At 44.5% G+C, this 22,885-nt stretch overlaps 1 protein-coding gene and 1 long non-coding RNA gene across 10 annotated transcripts in view; one reads left to right on the top strand and one right to left on the bottom strand.

Moving 5' to 3' along the window:
- Positions 1-10,994, top strand: part of tyro3 (TYRO3 protein tyrosine kinase) — a 118,733-nt gene extending 107,739 nt beyond the window's left edge. For 3 of the 9 annotated variants that reach the window (XM_059953488.1, XM_059953474.1, XM_059953465.1), the window contains 3 exons: positions 869-1,028; positions 4,146-4,282; positions 8,452-10,993. In XM_059953488.1, coding sequence (XP_059809471.1) covers positions 869-1,028; positions 4,146-4,282; positions 8,452-8,824 — 670 coding nt within the window. In that variant the 3' untranslated portion in view covers positions 8,825-10,993. Of the gene's footprint in view, positions 1-868; positions 1,029-4,145; positions 4,283-8,451 lie in introns of all 9 variants that reach the window. The other 6 variants (XM_059953496.1, XM_059953504.1, XM_059953483.1 and 3 more) reach the window with 3 other exon arrangements.
- Positions 1-20,539, bottom strand: part of LOC132382938 (uncharacterized) — a 40,271-nt gene extending 19,732 nt beyond the window's left edge. Inside the window, exon 1 of the long non-coding RNA XR_009508508.1 lies at positions 20,510-20,539. This is a non-coding gene — a long non-coding RNA (uncharacterized LOC132382938). The remainder of the gene's footprint in view (positions 1-20,509) is intronic.
- Between the last annotated feature and the right edge of the window lie 2,346 nt (positions 20,540-22,885).

Raw genomic sequence — 22,885 nt, 5'->3', positions numbered from 1 at the left:
AAGTCGACACAAAATACTAAGTCTCATAGTTGGAGAAAGAGAGTGATCAGATCAGAAGATCTAGGGGCAAATTTAGGCCATTAGAATCCCATTCTCCTGCCTTCTTACACCCTTTACCAGTCAAGAACTTATCTGCTCTAAATACACCCATTGATTTGGCTTCTACGCTCCTTGAATTCCACAGATTCATCTCCCTTGGCTGAAGAAATCCCTCCTCATCCTCATCTTCTGTAGGGATATCCCTTTATTCTGAGGCTGTGCCCTCTGACCCTAGACTTTCTTACTAATGGCATTATCCTTCTCCATGTTCACTCTAACTAGGCCATTCAGCATCTGGTAGGGTTCAGTGAGATTCCCCCTTCATCCTTCTGAACTCCATTGAGTACAGGCCCTGCGCCATCAAACGTTAAGCCCTCGTTGAGCTGTGGTCATTCTTGTGATCTTCTTCTGGACCTGCTCCATGGCTAGCACAATTATCCTTAGAGATGGGGCCAAAGCTGCTTACAATATTGCAAATGAGGTCTGACCAATGCCTGATTAGCAGTCAGCAGGACGTCCTTGCTTTTATAATCTATTCTCATCGCAAAAAAAGGACCCCTTGAAAATAAAACATAGGAAACAGCAGGCGCATTAAATGATTTACAATATCTTCTTCAGAAGTCAGCTGCTTCTTGACAGTGTTCCAAAGTGTCAGCCTAAGCATTCACATTCGAGTCTTCAGACGGGGACTTAATGTCCGAAGTTACTGCTCTGCAAGCAGGACTGAATTATATCTGATGACTAAATGGTAACTCTGTCTATGTGTGTTGTGAAACTAGAGCATAATAAAGTCAGCCAGTTACTGAGTATTTGTTAATGTTTTCTTTAGGTTGGACGAAGACATGCGTGTGTGTGTGGCCGACTTTGGCTTATCTCGGAAGCTGTACAGTGGAGATTACTATAGACAAGGGAGCATGAGCAAGCTGCCTGTCAAATGGATTGCACTGGAGAGTTTGGCAGATAATGTTTACACGGTTTACAGTGACGTGGTAATGTACAGAGTCTGTGTGTATATATATTGACCACACCTGTCACATTGCTCAAGTATAGTCTGACACCTCATCCTCAGCTGTGGTCCTTTAAGGGCATAAACAGGAGGCTTTGACCATATGCCCTCCTCTGCAGGCCTACATAATTGCGGCTGATCTGACCTCAGCCTTAGCTTTCTTTTTGGATCAAAAAATCTCTGTTTTCGCCTGTGAACACTTAGTGACCTGTTGCCTGATTTTGAAATGTTTCAAGGCTGTTTCTCAAATTGTGAAACAAAGAAAAGGGGATCTGTAAGGCCACTCTCGTCCCTCTTGCATTAGGGCGAGGGAATAGGCACGGTTAAGCTGCTGAGCCAAATGGGCAGAGAAAACTTTCATTTGTGCCTCTTACTCATGCCCCTAAGGAACTGCCAGCCTGTGAGATGCAGTTAGCAGCCAACATCTCACAAACAGTAGCGTGACACAAACAGATTACAGTGTAGAAATTTATCCTCTTCTTATGCTAAAAGTGCAATGCAGAGGTGGGCACATTGCAATCCTCCTCCAATGGTTTCAATGACTAGCTAAGTATCTCATCTAACAAGCTGTCCTTTAAAAAAATCACATATCCAGAAGTAAACTACTCAGTAAAAATGAAGAGAAAATGGCTGAAAACTGCATTTAGTTCTCAAGGCCTCTTAGACTAATTCAAAATCGAGTTTATTGTCATCTGCACAAGTAATTTTCTACACTGGTGCGATAAAAAACTTATTTGCAGCAGCGTCACAGGCACAGAGAAGAGGAAGTCTGCAGATGCTGGAAATCCGAGCAACACACACAAATTGCTGGAGGAACTCAGCAGGCCAGGCAGCACCTAGGAAAAGAGTACAGTCGACGTTTCAGGCCGAAGTCCTGCGGAAGGGTCTCAGCCCGAAATGTTGACTGTACTCTTTTCCTAGATGCAGCCTGGCCTGCTGAGTTCCGCTAGCATTTTGTGTGCATCACAGGCACAGAGCGTCAGATAAGCAGCGTTCACAAAGAAAAAAATAAACACAAGGTATACAGAATTATATAGAAAAGAGCACAATTAGAACAAAAAAAGAGAAAGTCTATTGTAGTGCGAAGTGATGAGTGGTCAAAGTGTCCTACACTGAAGTAATGGTTAGGGCTGTGCAGTTGAGGTTAAAGAGAAGCAGCTTTTCTTGAACCTGGTGGTGTGGGACTTCAGAGAGCTGGACGTCCTGTCCAATGGAAGCTGTGAGAAAATGTCATGGCATGGGTGATGGGGATCCTTCATGATGGCTGTTGCCTTCTTGAAATGATGTCTCATGTAGATAGTACACGTGGTGGGGAGCGATGTGCCCCGACGTATTGGACTGAGTTCAGTACTCTCTGCAGCTTCCTACATTCCTGTGAATTTCAATTGCCGAATCAGACCATGACACAACCAGTCAGGATGCTTTCAACAGTACACCTGTAGAAGTTGGTTGGCATGTTCAGTGACTTACTGAACCTCCTTAACTCTCTAAGAGAGTAAGGACACTGGCGTGCCTTCCTTGGGATTGCATCTAAGGTGCTTGGCACAGGACAGCACATGCATTTGAGGTATGAAAAATTATGAGGGGTAAATGCAAGCAAGCTTGGATGAGACTAGAACTAGGGGTTATAGGTTAAGGGTGAAAGTTGAAATATTTAAGGGGAATCTGAGGGGGACCTTCCTCATTAGGAAGGTGGTGAGAGTGTGGAACGAGCTGTGAAGTGGTGGATGTGGGTTTAATTGCAGCATTTAAATGAATTTTGGATAAGTACATGGGTTGGAGGGGTATGGGGGTGCTGAGCTCCAGGTACAGCTGTAGGTCGATAGGACAAAGCAGAATGACAGTTCAGCGTGGAGCAGGTGGGTAGGAGGGCCTGCTTCTGTGCTGTAGCACTCTCTGATTCTATGACTGTGTTAATAACCGGGAATTTAAAGCTGCTGAACCTCTCCATCACTGGTCCACCCACGATAACTGGCATATGTTTGGCCTCCTTCCCTGTTTTGAAATCGACAAACTATCCTCACTGACGAACTTACGAGAGGTTGTTATTGTGGTACCACTCAGCCAAGTGTCCATTTGCACTCCGATACCGATCCCCCGCTGATATGTTCAGGTGGATCTATCATTGTGGAAAAGCCTCATCACCATATTCAGCAATTAAGTATGGATGATGAGTGGTCTGATTGGTGAAGGCCTCACGCTGGGAATTGTTTACCTTGCTGTCAGTGATCAGGGCTGAAACACTCCTGTCTTCACAATCTTGTAATAATGTTAACTATTCACTGGATAAGTGAGACGAAGTGCTGAAGAAGCGGGCTTGCCAGCTCCAAAGAACACCCCAGGTGTGATAACTTGATAAAGTTCTAAGTCACCAAGCTCCCTGCTTTAAATGCCTTAAATGCTTTAAATGAAGTTGGAGACAGTTAAATCCAGAACACATAACACCCTTCTCACTGCATCACGATTAAAAATAAAAATAGAAAGTGTTGGATAAACTCGGGAGGTCAGGTGACATCTGTAAAGAGAAAAGCAGTGAACATTTCAGGTCTGGGAACACCTGTTAGAACAGATGAAAGATTTGCAGTTATGTTTTAATTTCAGGTCCTGACTTTAAACTGCTACAAATGCCATTCCTGCTGTTGAGCCTTCTCCGGATCTCAGTCCTGCTCGCTCGCACTGGCCCCTGCATCCCATTCGCTCCTCGTGCCACTACATTCACCTGAGCCTCTGGGCTGCCAGTCTCCCTGGACGGGCCTGAGTGATCATTTATTCAGATGATCTGTGGGACCACCCCTTCCTCTGACCCAGTGAGATTTCTGACACATCACTGGCCTGCCCTCTCTGCCTTCCCATTGGTAAAATAAAACAGTTAACATTTCAGCTTGAGAACCTTCCTTGGTCCAGATGAAGGGTCTCAACCTGAAATATTGACTATCCACTTCCCTCTACCTGACCTGCTGAGTTCCTACAGCATTTTGTGTGTTGCTCCAGATTCCAGCATCTGCAGTCTCTCGAGTCTTCTCAGGGGAATGTTTGAAGCTGGTGTGGTTTGAGCATGTGCCTTCTGTAGTTAACTGTCTGTTCTTTATTTTTATTGCAGTGGTCATTCGGGGTGACCATGTGGGAAATAGCATCAAGAGGTCAAACTCCCTACCCAGGGGTTGAGAATGCTGAGCTCTATGACTACCTCATATCTGGGCAGAGATTGAAGCAACCCCCAAACTGCACCGATAAGTTGTAAGTACATTTCTTGGCAGAAACCTATACACACTGCCAGTTCACGTCATTTGTTGACCTACCCAAGCTCCTGATCAAACAACTCCTTTATTTAATACGGTGATGGCGGCTTGCTCCTTCCTCAACCTTGTAACCTCCTGAGAGCTCTCCCAATACAGTAGCTGAATCAGGCCATTTGGCCCATCGAATCTGCTCCACCAATGAACTTTATTTTGCTGAAACACATTTTTTTCCAACCCCATTCTCCTACCTTTAGCTTTCTTCAAAATAAAGAACTATCAATATCTGCCTCAAATACACCCAATAGCTTGGCCTCCTCAGCCCTCTGTAATAAATTCCACAGATTCACCTCTCTCTGGCTGGCGAAATTCCTCCTCATTTCAGTTTTAAAGGGATTTCCCTTTATTCCGGGGCTGTGCCCTCAGATCCCCATTCTCTCCACGATCACTCTATACAAGTCTTTCAGCTTTTGGTAGGTCTCACTATTCTCTCTTTAATTTAATTACACTTCCATTGACGACCAGGACCCTAAACTTCAAATTTTCCTCCTAAACCTCTTGGCCTTATTTTCTTTCCAGATGCTCCTTTAACCTTATCTTCTTAGCTCTCACCTATCTGGTCACATGGCATAACATGGTGTCATAATGTAATTGTACTGAGAAGCCCCTTGGGATATTTCACTATTTTAAAAGCTTTGTGGATGTGGAGATGTAAGCAGTTGTTGGGTTAGAGATGTCAGCAGTGCTATGAAGACAGTTTGGGGTTGCATTTACTTATCATTATTACTACTACTATTATCCAATAATAGAATCAACAAGAATTTATTTTGTAAAGTGGGGCAGTATAATTGATGGACCTCCCATAAATGGGCCAAGTCTTTCCATGTGACACCAAACTATGACAGAATGTTAGAACGGGTCATTTTTGCAGGAAATCAGTTAATGTTGTGAAGTCAACCTGAGCACATTAAAAATAGGAAACAATGACAATAGCTCTAAAAGGAGAAAATGTGAGGACATGAAGGATTGATTTCTTTGTTGTATTGTTCCATGACTATAATCAAATGGCTTCCTACTATGGCCCAATTTTAAATAAAAACAGGAATTTCAGTGGGCCAGACAACATCTGTGGAAAGAGAAATGGTTAATGCTTTGGGTCTGCAACATTTAGGGAACTGGGAAAGAGGAAAACAAGCTTGCTTTCAAGTGTGGAGAAGATGGGGGAGGGATGGTGATAGTTAATTGATATAATATTGTCATATACAGCAATGTACAGTGCAAAGCAGACAGATCATTCCCAACACGAGTACATCAAGGTAGTGTGTTCGTTCGTTATCTGCCTTATTGTACTATATGGGTGGTCAGGGTCTTTCCACGACCATGATTGTTCTTGGCAAGTTTTTCTTCAGAAGTGGTTTGCCATTGACTTCTTCTGGGCAGTGTCTTTACAAGATGGGTGACCCCAACCATTGTCAATACTCTTCAGAGCTCATCTGCCGGGCGTCAGTGGCCACATAACCAGGACTTGTGACATGCACCAGCTGTTCCCATGGCTTCATGTGATCCTGATCAGGGTGGGGAGGTGGGAGGAGGTGGCTAAGTAGGTACTACACCTTGCCCAAGGGTGACCTGCAGGTTAGTGGAGGAAAGGAGTGCCTTACACCTCCTTTGGTAGAGACATATCTCCAACTCGCCACCCTCACGTTGTACAAAAGGAAGAATAAAGAATGCAGAACATTAGAGTATTAATGTTTCAGAGCAATAGTACTTCATACAGGTTTATATGCATGACATGCCAACCTGATGCACGTAGACAGAAGAAGCACAAGGACCTTGTGGAGGTAGATTGAACAATCGGTAGTTTTTTTTACAGGTCCATTCAAAAGTCTTAGAGGGATAGAAGCTGTTTTTGAAATGAATACAACAAAGGGAATACCTTGGACAGAGAGAGTCCAAATGGCTTAACAGTGCCTGTGTCAAGAACATCTTGCTTTTTCTGTCTGTGTAGTGTTGTTAAGTGGAGTGGCTGTGGGAACAGACCACACAAAAAGACACAGGTAGCCAGCTCCAAATACATAAGGGTAAGGGTAGACCACGGGAAGTTCATAAAAGGAGGACCATTTTAAAACTGAGGTACAGCTGGGAGACAAAGTGATGGGGGAACCAGACAATGGGAGTTAGGATGGCAGCAACGGTGTTTTAGATAAGGCAATGAGAAAACCTGGTCAGCAGTGCACTGGGGTAGTCACAATGAAGTGCAACTGTAATGGGGAGAAGAAGGCTTCTTTCATCAGGCTGCCATGGACCAAAAAGCAAGTATTAAATGTAAACCTTTATAAAGTACCATTGCTCAGTTCAATAATTGAAACTGATTGCACAGTGGCACTGGTATACCCTCGGTGAAGATTAGCGGGTGATTACAGGACCTAAAGGGAGTTGTTTCCTATGGTGAGAATACAGAGCAAGTGAAACAGAATTAATGACAAATATTTCAAAGATGATCTTTGGAGTAATTGCTCATAGAAAAGTTTGAAAAAATCCAGAATACTCTCCTCAATGTTTAAGGTTGGGATTCTACAAAAACTTTCAAAATTAAGCTTTTTTATTGGCTAAAGGATATTGAACCATTAAAGGAGGTGCAGGTTAGACTTGATCTGATGGAATGACAAAGGAGCGCGGAAAGACACTGACTGGTACATAGTTTGCTGAAAATCTGGTAGACAAGCTGGTGAAGGAGGCATCTGGCACACTGGTGTTCAACAGTCGAGGTACCAACTATAGGAACTGGAACATATGTCGCAGTTGTACGAAGCATTTGTGAGAACACACAGTGTATAGTTTTAGTCACACTGTTGTAGGAAAGACATCGTTAGACTGGAGAGAGTGCAGAGAAGATTTACGAGGATCCTGCTGGGACTCCAAGGCCGGAGTTACAAGGAGTGATTGGGCAGGCTGGACACAGCGGGGAATGGGATTAAAATCTGAAGGGCTCGGGTTTAAGGTAAGAGGGGAAGGAATTGAAAGGAACCTGAGGGGCAACTTCATTCAGAGGGTGGAGGGTACAAGAAATGAACTGTCAGAGAAAGTGGTTGAGGCTGGTACCATAACAACAGGTAAAAGATATTTAGATAAAGAAATAGGTAGGAGTGTTACGAACCCCATAACTGGGTATCTTACCAGCAAAGATAGGAGTATCTGTTGAAGTCTGATGATACTATTTTTAACAGTATTTATAAGTAAAAATACACAAAAATAATATCAATGCAAATATACAGATAATATACGACATCAATACTAAACCTAGAAGTGCGGGTATAATAATAATCAATAAGAAATAAGCTCTATTGTTGTCGAGGGGATAATGAATTGTTGGGTGGAAATATAAAGTTCAGTTCAGTTCATGCAGGCTGCGGTAGTTGTTGATCACTGTGTTGCAATTGTTGGAGAGAGAGTGAGAGTAACTCGCCAACTTTCCTTTTACGATCTTGATCCGTTGATGCGTTGTTGTTGTGGCCATTCACGTATGACCCCTCCATCCTTTACCTAGACCGTTCCGTGGAGGACTTGTCACCCAGGCAAGGGTGGACACACACACAAGACCCCACCGGTCTCGTAGTGTCTCTCCTGGTGCGTCTGAGGGGTGTTCCCCAGACCCTACTTTTATCCTCACTCATGGGGTCTCAGGTGTCAATCAGGTTGGGATGATGCAACCCATCAAACCCACCCCCTGAGGGGTCTCAATAAATAGAACAGTAAATACACAATCCTTCTTCAAGAGACAATAGCAGTAATCAGTGGTTCCGTTCCGCTTTTGTTAGGAGGAGACATTCCACCTTTGTGTATCCCTGCGTTGTCTCTCTCTCATTACTGACATGCTGTTTATCTCTCTCATTTCCTGGGTATCAGACCCAAAATAATAGCGATTTTGCGATTCTCAAAAGGGGGGGGGCAACTTTGCACCCTTCTGCCCATCAGAGTTGCTCCTCATTCGTAACAGGAGGGATTAAGAGGAAAATAGGACTCATTTGGAGAGCACCATGGATGAGATGGGCCACAGGGCCTGTTTCCATGCTGAATGGGTATTCTCAAGTAACCTTGGAGATATTTCATGGGGTCGGGAAAGGAGGCATCTCCAACTAATGAGGACCTTTTGACTTTCTGTTGAGACAGGTATGACCTGATGTGCAGCTGCTGGCATGCTGAACCCAAGCACAGGCCTACGTTTGAGTCTTTGAAAGTGACACTGGAAAACATCTTCCAGGGCCTTTCTCCAGTCGCAGAGCCGCACCAGCATTTCTACATGAACCTACAGAGTGGAGCAGGCGCTTCCGAGTGCAATCCTGATCGCAGTACGGTCTGCTGGCAAGTGGACCAACCAAGTCTGGACAATGTGGAAGCCCCAGCTATTTCAGACACTGCCGACTACCGTTATGTGACAGCTCCAATGAGTTTGGTGGAAGACACAGAGGACAACACAGCAAGTGAGGCAGAGGACTATTTACAGGATGGACAAGTGGAAGGGGAAATCATTATCTGTCTTTGACAGCTGGAAATCTGGGCCTAATTAATGAGCAGTGGGATAATAAAATAAACTGAGACCAAACCCATCAGCTGTGCCTTGATACGACACACGGACTGAACTCCTGGAGCAATGATTCAAATCTAAAATGACTTTCACGATTCCATTGTCAATTGAAATGATCAGTTTATTGAACATGGAATATTACTTACTGCATAGTTTTCATTGCACAGTTTTTTTAATTTGAATTAAAAGTGTTTTTTTAAAAAATGTCTGTTCTCTTTGGGTGGTTGATTGAAGCTGTAATGATTTTAGCTCTCGAGTTAAACCCTCATATAATTGGGTATCTAAAATATGGCCTTGTATCTATTCTCTCTCTCTCTGCTGCCCACTACGCCACTGGTGTTTAGGGCAGCAATGAATGTCTTCCATCTTTGGCAGTGTTCAGGGCTTCTTTCATGTCAGCAGCTCAGTTTTCACGACTGTCGGTCATGCAGAGACTCGGGAATATCCTCACACTCAGATGTTGAAGGATTCTTCATTGCTGTTTCTGTAATAGTTTTGTTTGACCAATCAGGGTTGTTAGTCCTGAGTTGGAATGGTGGTCTCTACCCTTTGACCTGTTTGGCATGGGTGACTCTACCAAGAGCCAAAACACAAAGCTCTGACTCCAGCCAACATTGAGGCAGGCAAGCCTCCAAACCCTACGGCAGGGTTGTGGTCCTCTTGGAGGGGCTTTGTATCTGCCTCACTCATTACACCAGTATGGCAGCCAAGGGATCCAGACTGTGAGCTGGTGTATGGCCAGAGCCACGTTTTAGTTGGATAAAGCTTTAGCTCAACTACACTTGCAGTATTGTGTGCAGCTCAGGTCACCCTGTTATAGGAAGGATGTGGCGGCTTCGGAGAGGCCACAGAGCAGGTTCACTTGGATATTGCAGGGATTAAAAGGTATGAGCTATACCAAAGAGGTCAGGCAGACTTGCTTGGATTATTTTCTCTGGAGCATCAGAAGAACTGATATAAGTTTATTAAACAATGAGAGGTGGAGACAGGGTAGAAAGAGTCTTCTTCCCCCCCCCCCCCGGAGAAGAAATATCAAATACCAGCGAGCAGAACTTTAAGGGCAGGGCTTTTCAACCTGGGGTCTGCGGCCCCCTTTCTTAATGGTTTTGGGAACCCCTGCTTTAAGGTGAGAGAGATGAAGTTTAAAGAGGATGTTTAGGGCAAGTTTATTTTAACACAGAGTGTCAGTTGCCTGGGATGAGTTGTGGTGGAGGCAGATATGATAGTGGTGTTGAGGAGGTTTTTGGAATATACAGAGAATGAAGTGATATGGATGATCTACAGGCAGGTGTTATTTGGCATCATACTCCACACAGGCATCGTGGGCTGAGGGGCCTGTTCTATGCTGTGCTGTTCTATGTTCCGGAGAATTTATTAACCTATCGTGTAATGTACCATAAATGAAATGTTTTGGTTAGGGTTATTGTATAACAACTACTAATCCACAATATCTGCAGATCCAGAATTATACTCGACGGGTTGAGACATACGGCAGCTGATCAGAAAGAGCACTGAGGGAAGGATTGCAGGAGGAAGACGAGCAGCTACAGATTGCTTTGATGTGGTGGACTGGTCCATGTTTGAGGACATCACAGTTGTCACAGACTTTATAAAGTCAGTCATAGACAAGTATGCCCCCACAAAATCATTTTGAATCTTTCCCCAACCAAAACCCCTGGATGAACCAAGAGGTCCACAATCTGCTGGGGGCTAGATCACTGGAATTCACGTCTGGTGACCAACTAAAATACAAGCGGTCCAGGTACCACCTTCGAAAGCCGTGTCCAAACTGTGATCACAGAAGGATGCTCGACAGCTGTGGCAGGACTCGAAAAACCATCTCCCAGATGAGCTCACTTTGACCGATAAAACATGGAGGCACTTTCACAAATTCCCAAAGCCCCAATGACCCTGTGATTCTGTAGGGTAATGGATGACAGATGACACATCTTGTTCAGAATAGAAACTGTTCTACATAATTCACAAACACAACCATTGAGTTGCTATGTTCACTTTAAGAGACAATGTCTGACGTAATGACATCAGTGTAAGGTGGCTGCTTTTGGTTTGTTCATAATGGAAGTAAAGGGGCTGTGGCTTTTGTTAAGCACAAAAACATGACTCCCGTGTGTTTTATTCACAAAATCCTACATTGGTGACCCTGATGCTCTCAGACAATTCCAGAGTTTCGCAACGTTATGTCGACCAACTTTGAGGAGGGGAGCAGCACATTACCACATGGTTTGCAAAGGCGGAAGCCCTGTCTGCACTGCGAGAAATTAACACGGCCAATGCCAAATTTTACCATGTCATAGCATCACTAAATAGTTCCACTCCAGCCAGAGTGGTGAGCCTACTAGACAGCCTGCCTGCACATGATAGGGTCTGAAAACTCACCTATTGCAGACTTTTGGACCATTTGAGTCTGTACGTGCCAAACAGTTGCTCTCCTTGCCCGGCCTAGGTGACGCTAGGCCTTTACTAATGACCACATGCTATCTCTCCTGGGCAATCACTATCTTTGTTTTATTTTAAAGAACTCTATGCAACAAAGACCTGATCATGTTCACATAGCCCTCGCTAATGACCCGTGAAAGATATAGAGAGCTTGCTAAAATGGCTGATAGTCTACACTCAGCCAGGCAGAAATGCATCATTCCTCCTCCTTTCCCTGTCTCAATAGTCCCTGGCAGCGGAGCCTCCAGCAGACTCAGCTCCGAAACAGATAGAGCCAGGTCTATGTTAGTCGATCTTAAGAACTGCTAGCTTTGGACACAAATGATTTTGGGTCATTATCCTTTACCCCCCAGTAAGTTCCTCACAATGACTCTGTCTAGTGCATGTACCACCACATGTGAATTCACTTGCCTTCTGGGCGAATTGCAAAACCTCACCAAACCCACATTTTCCACTTAAGTCACAAAGCAAGGGGATCGAGAACCAAACTTCCACAATGGATCACATCTCAGAATTCATGATTGACACAGCACATTGAAGGGAAAATTGATGCAGTGGCTGATTGCCTCTCATGGCCGTGCACATTGGGGTTGACTATGCAGCATGGCAGCTGACCAAGCTACCAACTCAGAGGTCCAAGTTGACAGGAAAGCAGTCACTGGCCTGACATCAAGTTCAGGGATGCATAAGTTTTTCTCCCGTGCAATATCCTAAATGTTCGCCCCTGCCACAGTGCCTGCAAACTGGAGGTAAGCTGTTTTTAACTCCATTCATGGCCTCTTGTGGGAAGGCCTCACAGAAACTGGTTGCTTTAAAGTTTGTGTGACAAAGCTTTAGGAAAGATGTATAAGGTTGGAGTGCAGTCTGCTGTACATCAGTGGCCAAAAACTAACCATCATGTCAGGCACCTCTCGAGGTCCATGAGGTGTGGTTTGACCACGTCAACGTGGACCTGGTTGGTCCAATCTCTGCCTCCCAGGATTTCACAAATTTCCTTACCATGGTTGTCTGTACACCTGGTGGCCAGAAGTTGTCCCTTTAGCATTGACAGTAGCCGCAGACGTAACTCGGACATTCATCAAAACCTGGGTCTCTCGGTTCGGCATCCTATCTAATATTTCTTCTGATCGTGGTCCCCAGTTTACATTAGACCCAGAATTTTGGTATTAAATTGCATCACACCACTGCACTTCACCCACAATCCAACGGCCTGTGTGCGCAGTTTCACCATTCCTTAAGAGGACTTCCCTGATGGATGAGTGTTGGCACAATTGTGGGTCCTGTTCAGGTTCAGAACAGCTCCAAAAGAGGACCCGTAGTCCTCCGCAGCTGAGTTCAGGTAGCCACTTCATTCCTAATGTCACGGCTGCCTAATTGGTGTTTCAGCAACATTCTGCCCTCCTCAGTAAATCAAATTCTCTTACACCCATTCCTACCTCCCATCATGATGTTCAGCACTTCTGGGTTCCAGTTGACCTACATTCTATGTCGATTGTTTTTGTCCGCCATGATGCACGTTCACACTCCCTTAAGCCCCCTTACGATGGCCCATTCCACGATCTGGAATGGGGCAAAAAGACTTCTATTGCAGATAGAAAGGGTAAACCTGAATGTATTTCTATAGGTTTCCTTAAACCGGCCCACCAAGATCTGGACAGTCCCACCACCATACACCTGCATCATAACATGACCATGCGCGTATCAGCACATCCCTGAATGAGCCACAGGTACCTGGTATTACTCCAACCAAGACATGTAGGACCTGAGCTGGGAGGCTCGTACGAGTCCCAGACAGACTCACAGCGCTGGTTTTGGTGAATACTGGGGGCGGGGGAAGGGGTGTGGCTTGTGTCGGGTAACGTAAAGGGTGACAGAAGATACATATTGTTCATAATCAAAACTGTTCTACATGATTCACAGACAGCATCATTCAGCTGTGTTCACTTTAGGAGACGGTGTCTGAGTAAAGACATTAGTGTAAGGTGACTGATTTTGGTTTTGTCCATAATGGAAATAAAGGCTTGTTGCTCTAGCCTGTTTTCTTAACAAAATTGACAATATTAGTCTCTGAGGCTGATGTGAAAGCATCCTTCAGGAGGGTGAACATATGAAAAGCGTCTGGCCTAACAGGGCACCTGGCTGAGTACTTAAGACCAGTGTTGATCAACTGGTTGGGAGTGTTCATAGAAACATAGAAAACCTACAGCACCATACAGGCCCTTCACCCCACAAAACTGTGCCAAACATGTCCTTACCTTAGAAATTACTTAGAGTTACCCGTAGCCCTCTATTTTTCTGAGCTCCACGTACCTATCCTCTTAAAAGACCCTATCGTATCTGTCTCCACCACCCTCACCGGCAGCCCATTCCACGCACTCACCACTCTCTGCATAAAAAAACTTACCCCTGACATCTCCTCTGTACCTCCTTCCAAGCACCTTAAAACTATGCCCTCTCGTGCTAGCCATTTCAGCCCTGGAGAAAAGCTTCCGACTATCCACACGATCATTATCTCATACACCTCTATCAGGTCACCTCTCATCCTCCGTTGCTCCAAGAAAAAAAGCCGAGTTCACTCAACCTATTTTCATAAGGCATGCTCCCCAATCCAGGCAACATCCTTGTAAATCTCCTCTGCACCCTTTCTATGGTTTCCACAGGTCTGACCAGGGTCCTATATAGATGGAACATTACCTCTTGGCTCTTAAACTCAATCCCACGGTTGATGAAGGCTAATGTACCGTACGCCTGCTTAACCACAGAGTTAACCTTCGCTGCAGCTTTGAGTGTCCTATGGACTCGGACCCCAAGATCCCTCTCATCCTCCACACTGCCAAGAGTCTTACCATTAGTACTATATTTTGCCATTGTATTTGACCTACCAAAATGAACCACCTCACACTGTCTGGGTTGAACTCCATCTGCCACTTCTGAGCCCAGTTTTGTATCCTATCAATCTCCCGCTGTAACCTCTGACAGCCCTCCACATTATCCACAACACCCCCAACACTTGTGTCACCAGAAAATTTACTAACCCATCCCTCCACTTCCTCCATCCATGTCATTTATAAAACTCATGAAGAGTAGGGGTCCCAGAACAGATCCCTGAGGTACACCACTGGTCACTGACCTCCATGCAGAATATGACCCGTCTACAACCACTCTTTGCCTTCTGTGGGCAAGCCAGTTCTGGATCCACAAAGCAATGTCCCCTTGGATCCCATGCCTCCTTAATTTTTCAATAAGCCTTGCACAGGGTACCTTGTCAAGTGCCTTGCTGAAATCCATATACACTACATCTACTGCTCCACCTTCATCAATGTGTTTAGTCACATCCTCAAAAAATTCAATCAGGCTCATAAGGCATGACCTACCTTTGACAAAGCCATGCTGACTATTCCTAATCATATTCTACCTCTCCAAATGTTCATAAATCCTGCCTCTCAGGATCTTCTCCATCAACTTAACAACCACTGAAGTAAGACTTACTGGTCTATAATTTCCTGGGCTATCCCTACTTCCTTTCTTGAATAGGGGAACAACATCCGCAACCATCCAATCCTCCGGAACCTCTCTCATCCGCATTGATGATGTAAAGATCATTGCCAGAGGCTCAGCAATCTCCTTCCTCGCCTTCCACAATAGCCTGGGGTACATCTCATCCGGTCCTGGTGACTTATCTAACTTAATGCTTTCTAAAAGCTCCAGCACATCCCTTTTCTTAATATCTACATGCTCAAGCTTTTCAGTCTGCTGTAAGTCATTCCCACAATCGCCAAGATCCTTTTCTGTAGTGAATACTGAAGCAAAGTATTCATTAAGTACCTCTGCTATCTCCTCTGGTTCCATATACACTTCTCCACTGTCACACTTCATCGGTCCTATTCTCTCACGTCTTATCCTCTTGCTCTTCACATAGTTGTAGAATGCCTTGGGGTTTTCTTTAATCCTGCTCACCAAGGCCTGCTCATAGTCCCTTCTGGCTCTCCTAATTTCATTCCTAAGCTCCTTCCTGCTAGTCATATAATCTTTTTGATCTCTATCATTACGTAGTTTTTTTGAAACTTTTGTAAGCTCTTCTTTTCTTCTTGACTAGATTTACAACAGCCTTTGTACACCACGGTTCCTGTACCCTACCATCCTTTCCCCGTCTCATTGGAACGTACCTATGCAGAACTCCATGCAAATATCCCCTAAACATTTGCCATATTTCTTCCATCCTGAGAACATCTGTTCCCAATTTATGCTTCTGTTCCAGTCTGATAACCTTATATTTCCCCTTACTCCAATTAAACGCTGCTGTTCACTGAGATCTTTATCCTCTCGCTTCAGCAGTCTGAGCCACCCACCTGTTTTAAGCAGGTTTCAGTCATGCCAGTGGCCAAGAAGAATGTGACTTCTGTCTTAGCACTTCCATGCACTGTGATTCAGGAACAGCTCCTCCCCCTCTGCCATCGGATTTCTGAATGGACTCTAACACCATGAACATTACCTCACTACTTTTTATTTTCATATTAATATATATACTTACTATAATCCATGGTTGTTTCTATTTTTTTATGTATTGCATTGTTCTACCGCCACAGAGTCAACAAATTTCACAACGTACACCGGTGATATTGAGCTACATTCTGTTTCCGATTCTGAGAGGTTGGAGATGAAGCATAGCAACTCCTGCCTGAGAAGTGACTTGGATCCACTCCAATTTGCCTGCTGTTACAACTGATTAACAACAGATGCATGTCATTGGCTCTTCGCTCAGCCTTCGAACATCTGGACAGTGAAGATGCAGACGTCAAGAAGCTCATTATGACTACAACTCTGCATTCAGCGCTATCATCCCCACAAAACTAATTAAGAAGCTCCAAGACCTTGGCCTCAACACCTCCTTGTGCAACTGTATCCTCAATTTTCTTAATTGCAAACTCCAGTCTGTTCAGATTGGCAACAGCATCTCCTCCTCAATCACTATTAGCCTAGGCTCTGTGCTTACCCCCTTGCTCTACTCGCTTTATACCTATGACTGTGAGCGCTGATGATATATTTAATTCACTGTCATTGGCCAAATCAAAGGAGGTGATGAATCAGCAGATATGAGGCAGATTGAAAATCTGGCTGAGCACAACAATAACCTCTCATTCAAAGTCGGCAAAACCAAAGAGCTGATTATTGACTACTGGAGGTCCATGAGTGGATCAGAGGTAGAGAGGGTCAGCAACTTTTAATTTGTCAGTGTTCCCATTGAGGATCTATCCTGGGACCAGCATGTGAGTGCCTTTACAAGGAAGGCACGGCGGTGCCTCTACTTTCTTAGAAGTTTGCAAAGCTCGGCATGTCATCTAAAACTGTGATAAACTTCCATGGGTGCACGGTGGAGAGTACACTGACTGATTGCAACATGGCTTGGTCTGGAAACACCAATGCCCTTGAATGGGAAAGCCTACGGAAGTAGTGGATACAGCCCAGTACATCACGGGTAAAGCCGTCCCATCACTGAGCACATCTACACGGAGAGCTCTCTCAGGAAAGGTGCTTTAACCCATCATCCAGGCCTTCTCGTTGCTCCATTTTTCATACATCCCTGTGCATATCTAAGAGTCTGTTAGGTATAAGAGGTTTATACAATTAAGCCTCTACCACTAACCCCCGCAGTGTGTTCCAGACACCCACCAACTCAGTGTATAAAGAATCTGCACAGACTTGCCCCGAAACTTTCCTTCAGTCACATTAAAATGATGTCCTCTGGTGTTGGCCATTGCTGCTCTGGGGAAAAAGAGCTAGCTATCCACCCTATCCATGCCTCTTTTAGTCCTTGCCACCTTTATCAAGTTGCCTTTCATCTTCCTTCATTCTGAAGAGAAAAATCCTACCTCAATCAACCATTCCTTCACAATCTAGGCAGCACACTGGTAAAATGATGTGTCAGTAATATTGTCGTCAGGTATACAGGAACACAGGTATATAGGTATACAGGTATACAGGCCCAAGGTGTCATCAAATCCTTTACATCCTGCTGATGGAAATAGGGAGAATGTACTTTCTTATCCTGAAGGCAGCATTTTCTGCGGTGTTGCTGTTCCTCAGCTCCACTCATGAGCCTAGATTGTGTGCACCAGTTCCTGGCCTCAGAAGCACAACCTTCTGACTGTCATCCCTATGGGAGTCATCCATCAAACCTCAGTTGACATCCCTGCATTAATACTCTCCCTCCTGTGTTTTGGTGTTTTTCTGTTAATCTCTCATCCTGCTGCTATAATGTAGATGATTAATGTGAATCACTGAAGACTAAGACAGTTACACTATCTTAAGTAAAGTGATTAATTTATCATCACCCTTCCAGCCTGCAGTAATGAAACAGAATTGTACAAGTCTATCATTACTCTTTCCTAAGATGCAAATGAAGAGAATACCAATATCACAGCTTCATTCAGCATTACACAACTTTATCATTTAAAAAACGGTGAAAATACTTCGGCAGAAACAGAAGCCATCAATGTACGCCAGACATACATTGGGGGGCTGTAGACCAAAGCCCAATTCAAAAGTTCACTTTGATATCAGAGAACGTATACAGTATACAACCTGAAATTTTTACTCTTCACAGACACCCACAAAACAAGAAACTCTGTAGAATGAATGATAGAAACATCAGGACCCCAAAGTTCCCCTTCCCCCTTCACACAAGCTGCTGCAGAAGCATTGACCCTACCTCTCACACACCCAAAGCTTGTGTCAGCAGAAGTACTAAAGTACTAGCGGCCCCCCTCACTTCCACCATGTGAACAGCAGTAGCCCCCCCCCCCACCAAAGGTACTTGATCTAGAGTCCATCGAAACATCAGGCCAGCTGGAACTACACATGGAAGGGTGCAACCCCCTCCACCTGGAAATGTGAGCCCCCACCACCTGGAATTGTGGAGCCCCCACCTTCTGGAACCATGTACCTGGAAGGTGGACAGTGGTCAAAATCATGTTTATTGTCATTTTTTATATATAGGAGCAGAATTAGGCCATTTGGCCCATCAAATCTGCTCTGCCATTTCATCATGGCTGATCCATTTTCCCTCTCAGCCCCAATCTCCTACCTTCGCCCTATATCCCTTCATACCCTGACTAATCAAGAATCTATCAACCTCTGCCTTAAATATAGCCAGTGACTGAGCCTCTATAGCCAGCTGTGGAAATGAGTTCCACAAATTCACCACCCTCTGGCTAAAGAAATTCCTCATCATCTTCATTCTAAATGGACATCCCTCTATTCTGAGGTTGTGCCCTCTGGTCCTAGACTCTCCCGCCATAGGAAACATCCCCTCCACATCCACTCTATCATGGCCTTTCAACATTTGATAGGTTTCAATGAGATTTCCCCCCTCCAACATTCTTCTGAACTCCAGTGAGTACAGGCCCAGAGCCATCAAACGCTCTTCATTTGATAATCCTTTCATTCCCAGAATCATTCTCATGAACCTCCTCTGAACCCTCTCCAATCTATTCTATTCTATTCTAAGGGGCCCAAAACTGCTCACAATACTCCAAGTGAGGCTTCATCAGTGCATTACAAAGCCTCAGCGTTACATCCGAGCAACACACACAAAACGCTGGAGGAACTCAGCAGGCCAGGCAGGATCTGCGGAAAAAGTACAGTCAATGCCTTGAGCCGAGACTGTGTTCCTCAGATTTCCAGCATCTGCAGATTTTCTCTTGTCTGTGATAGCATTACATCCTTGCTTTTATGGTTTAGTCCTCTCAAAATGAATGCTAACATCGCATTTGTCTTTCTCATCACTGGCTCAACCTTTAGGGAATCCAGCACAAGTCCCTCTGCACCCGAGATTTTTGAATTTTCTCCCCATTTATTCAGCTGTTCAGCTGCTTGCTAGACTTCAGTTTTTTTTTCTTTCTCTTGCACTTCAAATGGCAGTCTTTTAATTTTATTTTAATTTTTTTTTCTTTAATTAGGTTCTTTCAAGTTTCTTGCTTTGTGGCTTCCTGTGAGAAAGGAAATCTCAAGGTTGTATAATTTATACATTCTTTGATAATAAATGTACTTAATCTTGAACTTATCAAAAGATCTATTCTTTTATTTTTTCTCCCATAATGCATGACCATACACTTCCCGACATTGTATTCCATCTGCCATTTCTTTACCTGTTCCCCTAATCTGTCTTAAGTCCTCTACAGCCCCTGCTTCCTCGCCATCTGACTGTACAACCAAAAGAAACAACATTCCTCCAGACCGTGGTGCAGCTATGTATCACAAGTAACACATAAAGAAAAATATGACAGCATAAATGTTAAAAACATGTAATTCAACATGCATATAGTAAAGCACAGCACAGGTAAGCACTACAGTAAACAGCTCACTGTCCTAGTGATGAGACCACGCTGGTGGCAGGGTGTTCAGGGGTCTCATAGCTTGAGGGAAGAAGTCTGACATTCCTAGTCCTGACGCTCCTGTACCTCCTTCCTGATGGTAGTGGGTCAAAGGGATTGTGTGCATAACTACACTGCCTTTTAAGCTCTCTTCACAGCATTGAGATTTGGATGTAATCTAGAACGCCTTGTTCAGTCTTGAATCCAGGAGTAAGCTCTGTAGGTGTGGGCGTAACTTCACCACAAGGCCTGCAGGAGTCTGACACCAACTTCTCAAGACCACTCTGGGGATAGATAACCACCGCATCCCATGGATATCAGGAGTTCTCCCTCTGACTGCATGCATTTCATCCGGGTTTCCTCCCACAGTCCAAAGATGTACTGCTTGATAAGTTAATCAGTCATTGTAAATTTTCCCATGTTTAGGCAAGGATTAAATAGGGGGAGGGGTGGAATTGCTGGATGGCATGACTCGAAGGGCTTATTCTGTGCTGTAGCTAGACAGATAGTTAGAAAGAGTCAGCATGGATGGGGTGGGTTCGACCACACTGTGACTCTACAAGTGGTGGTGAAGCTCAGTGAAGAATTTAGATTATTGGTTGCACAAATCTAGTTTTTTTAAAAGTAACTTGTGACCCTCTCAAAGGCCCTGGCTCTGTCACCCATACCTTGTGCATTATAATCTTCTCCGTATTACCTTCCCACACATCAGTGCTCAACATTTGACATTAGAAGCTTTCCTCCTCCCATTTCCCCCTTCTCCCCCACCATTAAACGACTATGAGTCACCAGACATGCATATTTCAAATCCTACCTTTGATCCCTGAAATTGGTATAAACTTCATGACATTTCTAACCCTAGCAGAACATTGCTAATGATTAACCATTATTGAGCCAGCTTTTCGGCATTCTCAGCACAAAGCTGGTTCAATCCTGCTGCTATTATAATGCAACTGTTTCTCATTTTATAAATAACACAACTATCACTAACATCTATCTGCAAAACACATAACGACCAGTCACCGTGGCTGGAATTCCAATAACGGTGAGCTTCCAATTACCAACGACTACTCATTAAATGGACTGAATGGACCTTGTTAACTCTTGAAATATAATTGTAGAAAATGCCAGTAACTGTTTCAAAATCTTGCTCTGCCAATGTTGCCCGTTGGAAACGCACCTTGTAGAGGCAGTCATTGTGAGCTCGCTGTTAGAATTAGTTCAAAGTTCAAAGTAACCAGAGTTAAGCAGATGAGAAAAGCTGGAAGCACCCAAGATGAAGCAGCAGGCCGGAATGTACATGGGCCCAAGCAAGGGTAACAGTGAAATGGAGTGGGGGGGTTTGTCATTGTGAAGGTATTCTTCAGTTTATGAATGTTCAGTCCTACACATGGGGCATGTGTTTTCAGTTTAGGAATACACTTTTTAACTACAGTGAAGAATGTCCTAACCTACCCCCACCATCCATATGAATGCTCTATGCCAAAATACCCACATGCACTTCAACAAGCCTTCCCAACTTACGAACTTCTGGAAAACGAAATGTTTTCCAAGAACACATCCTTTTCCTAAGTGAGGAATGACTATAAAGCTTTAGGACTTTGAGACACCCCAAAGCACTTTACAATCAGTGATGCAACTTTGAAGTATTGGCACAATCCTCAGAATGGAAAATAACAGGCAGTTTGCCTATTCTCATCACATCTAAAGACACTAGAAAAATACTCATAAAGCATTTTACCCAGACTTTTTGCTCCATGAAATTACATATGATGAAACCTACAGGAATGCATCATTTTTGTAAACTGAGGAATGATGGTAAGTAGCAGTAATTTGGACTAAGTATAGGGTCCATGATTATGAAGTTTGCAGGTGATACTAAAATTGACCCTGCAAAATAATGAGGGAGTTACTTCTGGGGCTGCAGGAATATATCAAAGGACTAGTTAGGAGGGGAAAATTGGAATCCTGCATTTGGAGAAGGAAATGAAGACAAGGGAATGCTCAATAAGTGAAGTGGAGAGAGGGTGCACAGTATTAACAAAACACGGTGGAACTCAGCTGGACTGCGTGCCTGAAGGGAGGAGGAGGAGGAGCTACTGTGTTGTTCTAGAAGGCACTGGCAATGGCGTGAGATACAAGAGAAGAGTAGAAAGCACTAGTTAGGTTACATTAGAGGACTATACATGATTCTGATCAAAGTCAAGTAATCCTGTGATTTATAGCATAAGAGCCACTTATGCTAAACCAGGTGAACTGGTCCACTCTCAGATTGGATGAGGAACGCCTCGTATTCCACTTGGGTAATCTTGAACCTGAAGGCATGGATGTCGATTTGTCTAACCTCCAGTAATTTTTCTCCTCTTCTCTTTTTCTATTTTCCATGCTGGTTCCTTTCTTACCCCTTTCCTTCTCCTCACTGGCCTATCACCTCCTTCTGGTGTTCCTCCTCCTTCACTCGCTCTCTTTGTCAACTCTTCTCTCCCTTAAGATTCCCTCTTCTTCAGATCTTTAGCTTTCCCACATATCACCTCACAATTTCTCACTTCATCCCCTTCCCCTACCCACCTACCTTCCCTCTCACCTGGTTTTACCTATCACCTTCTAACTTGCACTCCTTCCCCTCCCTCCCAGCTTCTTATTCTGATTCCTTCCTCCTTCCTTTTCTGTCCTGACTATGGTTCTTGGCCCAAAAGGTTGACTGTAGATTCCTTTTCAGAAATGCTGTTGTCGTTAGGACGCATCTGGAATTTCCAGTCGGTGGACGATTTCCCTCCACGCCTCTCTGACACATTGGGAAGTCATGTTCGTGGCAGGTTACAGCAGTGGTTTGCCTTTGCCTGTTGCCAGGCGAGTTTAAAGAGATCACCTCCTCCTGCAGTGGATGACCAGGATGTCTAAGTGTCTTGTTGGGCTCTTAGCGCTAACCCAACGCCTGCTAGCCTGCCTTCTTGACCGTTAGACCATTAATCAGTCTCCTCTGCTCAATCTGCCAGGGCCACACTTCACACGCTGGGATAGGCAGATCCTCTACCTCACTGAGGGTCGGAGATCCGTCGGCCACCCTCACCTGGTTTGGCCCGTCTGCCGAGACGGTTTACCGGGGTGTGGCCGCTGCGCGTGTTACAGCGACTTGGAGCCACAGGTGAGAGCTGAGCGCCAGGTGGGGAATAAAGGTGGGCGAGCTGCC

Source organism: Hypanus sabinus, chromosome 2 (assembly GCF_030144855.1).
Source record: "Hypanus sabinus isolate sHypSab1 chromosome 2, sHypSab1.hap1, whole genome shotgun sequence".
NCBI classification, from domain to species: Eukaryota; Metazoa; Chordata; class Chondrichthyes; order Myliobatiformes; family Dasyatidae; genus Hypanus; species Hypanus sabinus.
The sequence above is the reverse complement of the archived record's forward strand: the minus strand, read 5'-3'. Positions and strand labels throughout refer to the sequence as shown.